We start from the raw sequence: 12,818 nt of genomic DNA on the forward strand, positions 1-12,818 counted from the left end.
CTATACTATCCAATGACAGGCCATAACATTCCGTACCACACAATACAATTACAGACCATACCACAGCATGCCATAATATACAAAGCCAGGCCATACTATACTGAACACCAAAAGTGCATACCATACTATACAATGACAGGTCATACCCTATTATACTATATGATGACAGGCCATACCATACCCATACAATTACTGACCATGCCATTCTATAAAATGGCAGTCCAAATGAAAGGATACAATGATAGGGCAAAGCATACCATACTCTATAGTGACAGGCTGTTGGAAACCGGGCAACCGGGTTAGCAGTCACCAGGTTCCCAGCACAATGGTAGCTTGGCTCGAGCGGTTGGGGGTCAGGCACCGTGTTAAGTGTACGTCACACCCTCACAATAACCATGCGTTCATCCGTTCCAAAAACGACACTACACCGTAAAAATTATGGAAGTCAAGATGAAAATATATATGTCTTTATCTTATTTTCTCTTAGTTGCAGGCTTCACATCATAAATACAATACAATAGGATTTTCCTTCAAAAGAGCAGGTCAAATAAACAATACTACTTCGAGGTTTCAACAAATAGGTTCAGGTCATAGTTAAGCAAGGAATAAATAGAGGTGCAATAAATACAGTTAGCAAATAAATACAGTCAGACAATAAATACAGTGCAAGAATAAATTAGTGGAAGACAATAAATAAGGTAAAGCAATCAATGACAGTTACAGATCAGATCACTTTCATGAGGTAACTTGGTCTTACTTTGCCCATATACAGCTTGTGGTCATTTGGGTAGCATGGGGGTGTCCCACCTAGATTGGTCAAGGCTGGGGCTTAAGCTGAGGCAGAACAAGGGTAACCTAAAGATCTGGCCCTCCAAACTACACAGCCCTTTACGGAGGTCACTGTACCAGTCTCAGTTCACCCCTGGCACTCCCAGGCTGGTCCTAACAACCCTCTAGCCCCTAGAATGGTCTTTTAGGGCTCCACGGGGCCTTAGACGCCCCCTCTACCACTTACTGTCCCTTCCTCAACGATCGGCTCCGCTCGGCGCCGTGACAACGCCGTGAGGCGGCTCCGGATCGATGTCGCTGGGCGGCCTCGACTCGATGTCGCTGGGCGGCCTCGGTTCGATGTCGCCTTCCGGCGTCGCAGGGACACGGTCTCCCCGCTTCCGGGTGTCTCCGGAGTGCGATCTCCACTCCCGACCTCCGGCGCGCTTCACCTCAGTTTCCGGCGACTCCGGTGGGCGGACTTCACTCCCCCGTCGACGCCTCACCTCGACCTCAGGTGACTCCCTACTCGACCTCCGGCGCCTCTCCACGACCTCCGTCGGCGCCCTCACTCGACCTCAGGTGACTCCCTACTCGACCTCCGGCGCCTCTCCACGACCTCTGTCGGCGCCCTCACTCGACCTCTGGCGGCTCCGGGTACGACGTCTGCTTTCTGTCAGCGCCGCTTCTCTACCTCAGGCCCCAGGTCTCCAGGCTTCTCGACGTCAGGACTTCAGGAGGACACCGTTGAACAGGTCAGGAGCTTGCTGTTCTTCCTCTTTAAGGCCTGTTCCAAATGTTCAGATCCTTAAGATGGTTCTTCTGGTCTTGGTCCCACACAGGGCTTTAGGCTGGGCTTGGTCAGTAGGGACTAGCATCAAGGGCGGGTTTCTGGACCCCACTCCAAGCACTGGTTTCCACCCCTGCTGCCTTACTCCGACCTCCTTCTATCTCTGTCCTCTCTCCTCTCCAGTCAGATGCCAACTGCCTCTCTAAGATGGCCTCCCAACATTCTAAAACTGCCTCCCACTATCCCAGGATTCTAGAATGTTCCAGAAGGTTCTAGAAACCTCCAGTGAGTTCTGGTTATGTCACAGGTGACAATGGGTGGCCACCATTTTGTGTCTCAGGCCCTCAGACAGAAGTTCCAGGGGTAGGGAAAATGGCTCCCTGACCCTGCATCAACACTAACTAGTCTGGTGGTTCCCAAAAAGGAAAAATTATAACAGGGTTAGAGGCAGAAGTGGGACAAAATAAATAATGATGAGGAGGGACCACCCAAAGGGCTGACAGGTCTAACACAGGCCATATCATACCATAGTATGCAATGACAGGCCACACCATCACTTATTATACAATGACAGGCCTTACCATAGCATACTACACAATTGCAGGCCGTACCATGTCATACCATACTATACAATGACAGGCCATATCACACCTTACAATGTCAGGCCATGCCATACTATACAATGAGACGCCAAACCATACTATACAAATAACAGGCCATAACATATTATATGAAGATAGGGCTTACCATGCTATTCCATACTATAGAAATACAGGCCATACCATACCATACCAGACCATACTATAAAATGACAGGCCCTACCATATTATACAATGACAGGTCATTCCATACCATATCATACTATACAATGACAGATCATACAATGCTATATAATGACATACTATACCATACTATACAATGACAGATCATACTATGCTATATAATGACATACTATACTATACAATGAGATACCATACTATACAATGACAGACAATACCATACTATATAATAGCATTCTTAGCCAGTCACAGAGGGAGGAAAATTGGGATTTACCTAAATTATATTATTTAGGCAGAGCCTTTCGCAACCCCCTGTGAGTATACAGTTTGTGATGCTACCTGTCAATAGATAGTTCGCATTACAAATTCCATTCCCTTTTGCAAACAAGTCAAAATGCAAGTTTCCCATACCTGGTTTGCATATTTGGAATAGTACATCAGCCCCAGGTTTTCGAAGGTCTCTCAAAAATTAAGGTCTTACTGGCCTTCTTCATGGCCGGGATCTCAAGTGAACATTGTTCCACAAAGGCCAGGGTCTTAAGATGACACTTTTCCTCATACAACAAGCCATTAGGAGGAACCTCTTCCTCACAGAGCAGGTCTCAAGATTCCCTTCCTCACTGGCCTAGGTCTTGATCACCTAAGCTTTGCTTCTAGGTAATCTATCACCAAAGAAGAGATTGTCATTTAAGCAAACTGTCTGAAGAAGTAGGTGGTGTGCCAGTTCTTATAGACATCCACCATAATATTCAGGGCTTGTATGTACCCAGTGAAGAGGCACAGAGTTATACTATTGGTCAAACCTTATCTCTCCTTGTTCTCTGTTTTACAGGAGATTCTATGCCCTCAAGCTTTGTGATGAATTTTGATGTAGTACTAGAAAATTTGAAGGATTTAAACGCTCTTGCTGGGGAAGGAGAGTCACGGATTGAGCACACGGATGGTGGAGCCAGGCTAAGACAGCCTGATCCGATCCCACTCACCCTCTATCAGAATGGGATGGTCATGTTTGGGGGCCCCTTCCGGTCCTATGAGGAGCGCTCCACACAGGTACAAAGGTGCATTATGGTTATGCATGGACTTTTAATGTTGGCTCAGGCTTCCCTTACAAATATACTTAGTAGGAGTGAGCACTAGCAAAGGACAGTCTGTAAGGGCTGTGCAACAATCCAGTGTGTGGTGATAGTGTAGAGGTGCCTTATGTGTGGATGGTGCAGCAATGCAGTCGGTGGATCTGGTACAGCAATGCACTATGTGGGGATGTTGCAGAATGTGGTGTGGGATATTCTCTCTGTTGAGGTTCCTCGATTGGCTGTGCCTTTGAACTCGATCGGCACTCAGAAGGCCAGAATATGTCTGCGTTGCTTGTTTGCCTGTTTTGCGGGACCTTTCCCAGCAGCAGGACTGCTCGGTAGTGGGGTAGAATGAAGGCTGATTTGCATTTGCAATGGCACATATCAGCCAAATTTGCATCTGCAATGGCACATATTGGCCAAAACCCCTGTGAAAAATGTGGTTCAGAATAATTACCAGTGGCTGAGATTGATCCAGGTTTTCCATCCATCATTTTTGTCTTGCCTGTGAGAATAGAGTAGTTTTGGGGGATGGTTCAGCAGGGCAATCTGAGAATGCAGCAGCACTATCTCTAAGGAAGAAACAACAGTGCATTTTCTGGAATGATGCAAGAGTGCACTTCTTAGGCATGGCCATACCATACCATACCATACCATACAATACACAGTTTCTGCACATGGTGTAAGAGTGCAGTCTGGGAATCGTGGTGCAACAGTGAAATCTGTGTAGAAGGTAGCATAGTGCAGTTTGAGGAGATTGTGAAGCAGTGCATTTTGTGGGAGTGATTGTGTAGAACATAATGGGTGCAGACAGTGTAAGCAAGAAGCCTGTGGAGACAGTGGTGGTGATACCGCAGCAGTCAAGCCTATGATGATATTAATGCTGTAGTGTATAGTGTATTTTATTGGACCATTTGTGCACTGCTTCATACCTCTGCTAGCTGTGAAGCTCTCTGATTTTGTTATTCTCCAGTATTGGGGTGTCTTTCATAGATTCACATGCTTGAATATTCCCCGTCGTCGGAGTGGGAGTCCCACGGTAAATAATATAGCAATATATACAGCCATAATATATATATATATATATATACATATACATAAGTAATCATATAAAACAGAGATATAAGTAAGTAACAACATCAAGAATGTCCCTATATGAAATTTCCATAGAGATACATGGAAAGAGAAAAAAGACATTCGTAGTCTATCTCTGTCATTATGTTAGTCCGAACTCCGGCCAATCAGGCGCCAGCTCCTCTCTAGAACCTTCTCCTCAGAGCTCCTCACCTCAGATTTTCTACCGCACGTCGTGTGAAAGGGAGTCTCCCTGAGCTCTGCTCAGTTTTTTCTCTTCAGGATGACTTCAAGTAAGAAGTCTTTGTTTAGACCTTGTTCTTTTGTGGAAAGCTACGTTATTCTCAAAAGATCCACACAGTAAGTGTATTTACTGTCTTTACCCTACCTTGAAGTGGGTGAATGTAAATTCTGTAGAATTTTTTTTTTCTACAAAAACTCTGAAAGACAGGGAAGGCCGTCTCTTGTTGTGGCTCCAGAGACTTAAGGATAAAGATGAAGTAATTTTCTGAGGTAGAAAACTTTACTTCTGGCCGTTCCGACACAGCCTCAAAACGCAGTAGTGTACAGGAGTTACCTACTCCTTTCCTTAAAAAGAAGAAAATGTCTCTGACTATGACATCTGCCACTTCTTCTTCTTTGAATATTGCTGTGTCGCCCACGAGACATAGTTCTCAGGCTAGTGAGGTTTTTCAACTTTCCAGTTTTTTTTCAAAGATGGCTTCATCGTCTACGATGGCTCCGTCTACGATGGCTCCGTCTACGATGGCTCTGTCTACGGTGGCTCCGTCTACGGTGGCTCCGTCTACGGTGGCTCCGTCTACGGTGGCTCCGTCGACGATGGCTCCGTCGACGATGGCTCCGTCGACGATGGCTCCGTCGACGATGGCTCCGTCGACGATGGCTCCGTCTACGGTGATTCCGTCTACGGTGATTCCGTCTACGATGGCTCCGTCTACGGTGGCTCCGTCGACGGTGGCTCCGTCGACCGTGGCTCCGTCGACGATGATTCCGTCGACGATGATTCCGTCGACGGTGGTTCCGTCTATGGTGGTTCCGTCTACGGTGGTTCCGTCTACGGTGGTTCCGTCTACGGTGGTTCCGTCGACGATGGTTCCGTCGACGATGGTTCCGTCGGCAATGAATCTTTCGATGGTGGTTCTGTCGACGATGGTTCCGTCGACGATTCAGTCTACAAAGATCTCTTCAATAGCCTTCTATGCCTCAGAGCCCGTCGACTGCAGTCTCATCGGTAAAAAAAAAAAAACTACTTCTGCACAGAGGTCATTAAAAATCCAAATCTCTTCGACATATACAGCGACTACTTCGTCCTTTGCTGCTGTTCCTTTATTACCATTACCACCGAGTACTTGACAAGATATGTCGGGTGAGGTTATATCGGTGGAGGATTCCCGCCTTCCTTCACAATTGTTTTACCACTGACTCAGATCAAGATTCAGAAGAAAGTTTAGCTGAATCGGTCGTGACAACTATAATCGGCGGTTTTTCCTTTATCACCACAAGTGTCTGTGGTTCCGCTTACTCCAGTGGTGCCAACAACTATATCGGAACCGGTACCGGCTCCAATACTTTCTGTGGTAATACCTACAGTACCGCTGGGACATTCTTCAACTCGGACAATACTTCCTCATGATACTGAAGAAGAAGAAGAAATTCCTCAGGACAGGGAGGATGGTGAGATTCTCGATGATGATGATGATGATGGTATGGCGGAGTGGGATAACTATCATGCCCAAACACCATCTCCCTCTCCGGTGCTACCTGGTGACTCACCACCTGTTGATATGCAAGTTCCACCAGTTAAGGGATAGGACAGCACTAACGTTCGAATTAACGAAGGATTATTTCCTGTACGATTTCAAAGATCAGCCTGTTAAACAAACACATACAATCCCTATAATCGAATTTATTGGGGAGGAAGGCAAAAAAGATTATGGAGGCCTCATAGTCTTCCAGCACGGGTGCCTAGATTGGAGAAAAAGTACAAATCACCATTAGGAGCACCAGCGTGCCTCACTGGTCAAGCGAAGCCAGATTCTGTAGTCACACAGGCAGCGCAACGCCGGGCTAGAAACCCTGCATCTACGATCACTGCACCACCTGATCGTGGTAGATGTCGTTTGGATGCCATAGGGTGAAAATTCTCTTCGATGGCTTCCACCATGGTGAGAGCGGCTAATGCTTTGGCCATCCTGGGTCGTTAGGACCGTCGAGTATGGGCGAATATGTCAACACTAGTTGAGCAACTGCCGGAACCGTCAAAGACCATGGCATATGACGAAGAAGAAGAGGTTTTATTCGGAGATCAGGTGGATGAAGCTCTCCAATCGATAAAGAAAGATACAGATACTGCTCGCTCTCTGGGCACATTGCAATTTTGATAACAACCCTTTCGGGGTGCACGCGGACGCGGCACCTCCTCTAATTTTCGAAGAGGAATCAATCAATATCGACCTTATAACCAGGGTTCAAACCGATATTCCTCTAACCAACAGCAAACTTCTCGACAGCAGTCTTCCAAGACTTACAGAGGAAAATCCTCTTACAAGGGTTACACTCCTAAGAGACATGACTTCCATCAGTCCCAGAAAATTGGAGATCGAATCTATCGGTACTATTTTCAATGGTCCTCCATACAAGGAACCGTTGGGTTTTGGAAATTATAGAAAGAGGTCACACTTTGGAGTTCATCGAATTCCCTCCACCCACACCACCTACCGGACTGCCACCGGCTCATATCAAAGAACTGTTACAACAAATTCAATTTCTATAACACAAGGGAGCCATAGGAGTAGTACCAAGATTTCAAAAGAGGGAAAGGATTTATTCCCGATTCTTCCTTATCACCAAAAGGAAGGGGGAATGGAAGCCCATTCTAGATCTGAGGGCTCTCAGCAGGTATCTAAAGAAACATTCTTTTCGTAGGCGAACGCATGTAGAGATCTTGCGATTATTTTCACAAGGAGATTTCATGGAAACAATCGACCTCCAAGATGCATATTTACATATCTCCATACTACGACAACATCGGAAATTTCTTCGTTTTCGAGTGGATCGAGGGGATTTTCCAGTTCAAAGTTTACCATTCGGACTACGCTCGGCCCCTCGAGTGTTTAGAAGGGTGCTAGCCCCTGTGGTAGCGTCCTACGTTCCAGGGTGTTCAGATCTTTCCATTTCTGGACGACTATCTCCTAAAATCACAATCGAAAGTTCAACTTCTACAACACACACATCTTTGACAGGAGGTGTTTTCGCGCCTTAGGGCTCTCCATAAATACCACAAAGTCCCATCTACTGCCTTCTCATCGCACGGATTTTCTGGGAGCAACTTTAGACAGTGTCAGCAAGGGCACTTCTCTCCCAAGACCGTCTTCAAAAAAAAAAAAAAAAAAAGTTCTCCGACTGGTAACCCTTATCAGATCCAAAAGACCCGTTTCTGTAAGAATATTGAAGTCCTTTCTGAAAATGGCGTCATCATGCATTGCATTGATCCCTCATTACAGATTACAGACACGCCCCATCCAAGGAGTACTGGATGTCCAAGAACGCCAGGTTACAGGTTCTTTAAACGATGTTGTAAACGTCACAGATCGGATGAAGTTGGCGCAAAGGTGGTGGACGCAACCGTTAAATCTAACGGAAGGCATTTCTTTTCTGACAATGGTACCAGACATGACAATAACAGACGCCTCTCTGGAAGGATGGGGTGCTCTTTTGGAGGTTTTATCAATAAAAGGAAAATGGTCAATATGTCAAAAAACCTGGCACTTCTACAGGTTGGATCTCATGGCTATATATTGCTGGCTCTCAAAGCTTTTCATCCTTTAATCCAAGGAGAATCAGTCCTGATACAGACAGACTATACAACCTGCATGCACTATATAAACAAGCAGGGCAGGATAAAATCTCCGAAACGGTCTCGACTAGCTCAGTCGATTTGGGATTGGTCTGTCAACCATCGCATCACGATATGCAGCAGTTAATCGACCGGGGGTATCCAATATCCTGGCGGATTCCCTGAGCAGGTCCTCCTCATCGACCCACGAATGGGAGTTGCATCAACCAACTCTAGAGAGGATATTTCAACGATGGGGTCGCCCACAGCTGGATCTCTTTGCCACACTAGAGAACCGGAAATGCCGAGATTACGCAAGCTGGCATCCCCACAAAAGATCTCTGGGCAATGCCTTTTGATGGACTGGTATGATCTGTTTGACTACGTTTTTTTTTTTTTTTTCTTCCCTCAATCCCACTCGTACCTCGAGTTTCTGTGGAAGATGCGGAGGCAACCTTGCCATCTACTTCTATAGCCCCCCGTTCGCCTCGGCAGGCATGGTTCTCAGAACTACTCCTACTGTCTCAATGCGAACCAATCATTCTACATCCTCGTGCAGATCTACTCACGATGGACAAGGGGAAAATGTGTCATCTGAATCCCTCCTCACTGAGCTTATCAGCTTGGAACCTGAGCACTGTGAATTTGCCCATTTGGATATTCCACAGGACTGTAGAGACATTTTAGCTCAGGCGAGGGCTCCTTCTACGGTGAAAACGTACAAATTAAAGTGGAAAAGGGTTCTCCACTGGTGTGCATCTAATGGGGTGCACCCGTTTTCACTCCACACCAGAACAATTGTTACCGTTCTTCTTGCATTTAGCTAACTCCGGTTTCTCTCATGCAACCTTTAGGGGTTTTTTCTGGCGGCAATTTTCCGTTTCCGTCAGGATGGTTCAACTTCCCTTTGTTCTTCAAGGATTATCCATCAATTCGTCTAGGGGTTATTTTGCAAATTTCCTCCTGTTAGACGCCCTCCTCCATTGTGGCATCTGAACATCGTATTGGCTCAACTAATGAGACCACCGTACGAACCGATTCACAAGGTCGAGTTGTAGTATCTAACATGGAAGGTGGCTTTTCTTCGGGCGCTAACATCTTCACGTCGCGTCCGTGACATTCATGCATTTACAATAAATCCACCTTTTTCCTACAGTTCAAACCAGATTCGGTAGTATTGCGTACAAATCCAATTTTCTTGCTGAGGGTGCCTTCAGACTGTCATATTAACGAACCAGTGATTTTAAGAACTTTCTTTGCTATCCGCAAACTCCTGCGGAGCAGAGATTACATTCCCTGGATGTGAAACGAGGTTTAACATTCTACATCAGCAGAACGGCTGCTTTACGAAGGACTGATCAACTATTCATAGCTTATGGACGCTTTCACAAGGGTCGTCCAGTGACGAAACCAACTATTGCACGTTAAGTTACAGCTGCCATCGTCTTCTGCCATCAAAAGGCAAACAAGCCATTGCAGTCACCAGTGAGGGCTCACTCCACCAGAGCAATGTCTTCCTCAACTGCTTTATTTGCTGGAGTGCCTTTGCATCAGAGCTGCAGAGCAGCTACGTGGTCGAGCAGACACACGTTTACAAGACACTATTGCTTGACAACTTTAAACGAGGAGGATGCTGCAGTTGGGCAGGCAGTGCTTCGCAATCTTTTTTAAATAAGATGAGCCTCTTCCTTCCCTCCTCCATATTGTTTCCATTTATAATTGACATAATGATGCATTTATACTGTTACAGTTATTCAGTACTGTCATATGCATAAGAAGATTGATTGTCATTACAATTTCGAAGCTGTGTGATCATGGAAACAATGATATTGTTACTGCTAGCTATTCTATATTCAAGCATGTGAATCTATGAAAGACACCCCAATACTGGAGAAGAACAATTGTTACTTACCTGTAAACAGGTGGTTCTCCAGTATTGGTGTCTTTCATAGATTCACATGCGACCCTCCCTCCTCCCTTCAGAGGCTCTCTTCTCCTCATACACTCTGAGTCACTATGGTGCTACGAAAATCTGAGGTGAGGAGCTCTGAGGAGAAGGTTCTAGAGAGGAGCTGGCGCCTGATTGGCCGGAGTTCGGACTAACATAATGACAGAGATAGACTACGAATGTCTTTTTTCTCTTTCCATGTATCTCTATGGAAATTTCATATAGGGACATTCTTGATGTTATTACTTACTTATATCTCTGTTTTATATGATTACTTATGTATATGTATATATATATATATATATATATTATGGCTGTATATATTGCTATATTATTTACCGTGGGACTCCCACTCCGACGACGGGGAATATTCAAGCATGTGAATCTATGAAAGACACCAATACTGGAGAACCACCTGTTTACAGGTAAGTATCAATTGTTCTTTTCCTCTCATACCGGTGTAGTGGGAAGGGTTTCGAATATTGTAAGACCTTTTTATGAGATGCTGTGTGAGGTACATGAGGTTCGAAGAGATGCTCCAAATATGGTGCATCATGCCTTTCAGCGTATTGTGGTAAATAATTTAATTACCGGAACTTAATTTGATGCGGAAAATCTATAATAATAGCTCAGTAAAATAAGAGGCAGAATCCGTGGTATTAGAGGTTCGGAACGGGCTTTATTCCAAAATCAATTCGAATTGAGGACTCCATATTCCATCACCACGAAGGTTCAGGAAGTGAAGGACCCCACTTTATTGACAAGTAATCATTTTTATACAATAGGCATTACAGTGAAACAGATGCAGGAGGCGTAATAATTGATAACTAAGATAAAACATCCATGCGTAACTAAAGTGGGTGTAACTGGGCGTAACTAAAGAACGTCATCAGATATGATGTCATAAATGGGTGGTTCCATGAAAGAATTTCGCAATGTCAGCAGAAATACTTGGCAGAGATGCGCGCGCAGCAGCATGACGTGTGATTGACGTGCAACTAGGGGGTGAAGGGGACTTGACATTTAGCTCTACATGTGGAGACAGAAGTCTGGGGTTATGTCAACCTAATCCCAAATCATATCTAATATCCTATGTTTAAAGAACTGTGTTATCCAAAAAGAAAGGACTCTTAGGATAGAATCTTATTCTATACTGACTATACTGACCGTTAGTGCGTGTACAAGCGTCTAAGTGTCTACACTAGATGCGAGGGCAGAAATCTTCCATAGTAATAGGGCTATGAATTACTTGCATGAAGACAGAGAAGCCGGGCCCTTTGCTCGGTAGCTGGGAGAATGTTTACTTAAACTACTAGACAGGAATGTATTGGATAGGGAGCGGAGCAAAGCAGATAATCTTGAAGGTGAAATACAGTTTTTGGCAGGCAACAGGCTGGAGTCAGGCACCGTTAGCCGCGCAGGGAGTAGGACAAAGTTCATGGGTACAGATGCGAGCTCAGACTGGAGCTTTCAGAGGCAGAAGGCAGAAAAGGCTTGATGGCAGAATCAGGGCCTACTCGCCTGAACTGTAAAATGGGATAAATGAACCATATAAAGCCGGTGGCCTTTCATACTTAGGAATAGAATATCCGGCCCATTCATGGCGGATCTGAAAGAGGACATGTTGACGGTGGACGCACATGTGTTTGCGTCTTCATAACTGGAACTGGAGAAAACATACATGTACTCATGGTTTATACATGAAACCGTTGGGGTCCAAGATAGGGGACATAACTGACCATAAAAATCCATATTTCCACATTCCCTCCTTGTCCCCTACTTGCCCTTAAGAGATATCAATCTTCATCAATCCGTTGATCTGATCATATAGCATCATTTGCTCTTCTTTCTTCTTCCAGGATGAATGAAAACTTGGATGTGGGATACACGAGGTGGCACACAGACCACAAATCGCTGGTCCACATTGTAGGCATAAACAGCAACTGAATAGTATGAGAAAGCCAATACCTAGGAAGGATAGGACCCTCCATCCAAAGGTAGATAATACACTCCAAAACCAACTGGACCAAGTCCAGGTGCCTGGATTCTGGTGTATCTGGCTTACAATCTTATGAAGGCGAGTTATGGCTTTATATACAGATGGCGAATTTTCTGGTATGAAAATGCAACAGCTTGATCCGATGACCCTACAAGCTCCGCCCCTATCGGCCAGGATGACGTCAAGGACAAGACGATTTTGAAGCACAACAATCCGCATAGCAGACTGCTCTTCTGTTAAATTGCCTAAGGCGGAAATAGTTTCGTTCACTACTGCTTCAAGGGTTCTGGTTAATCTACGTATCAGCTTACTATTGGTAACTGTACCTATATAGGGAAAGAGACCTTTATTGAAATCTGTGTATTTTTCCCATGCTGTCTCAGTGTAATCGACTATTGGGAGATCTCTCCGTTCTCTATTGTGTACTAAATGAGTATTTCTATGGTAATCAGGAGGAGCTAGGAAAACAGGTGGCAAAAGGAATCCGATGTAGCAGGTACCATCCCAATCTAGAGGCAAACGTGTATATGC

At 45.1% G+C, this 12,818-nt stretch overlaps 1 protein-coding gene across 3 annotated transcripts in view; it reads left to right on the forward strand.

Annotated features, from left to right (window-relative positions):
• The window catches only part of UBXN11 (UBX domain protein 11), a 422,469-nt gene that overhangs the window by 272,187 nt on the left and 137,464 nt on the right, over positions 1 to 12,818 (forward strand). For all 3 annotated transcript variants that reach the window (XM_085647748.1, XM_085647749.1, XM_085647750.1), the window contains one exon: positions 3,170 to 3,387. In XM_085647748.1, the coding sequence (XP_085503874.1) occupies positions 3,170 to 3,387 (218 nt within the window). The remainder of the gene's footprint in view (positions 1 to 3,169; positions 3,388 to 12,818) is intronic.

The sequence above is a fragment of the Triturus cristatus genome, chromosome 3_2 (genome assembly GCF_964204655.1).
Source record: "Triturus cristatus chromosome 3_2, aTriCri1.1, whole genome shotgun sequence".
Lineage (NCBI taxonomy): Eukaryota > Metazoa > Chordata > Amphibia > Caudata > Salamandridae > Triturus > Triturus cristatus.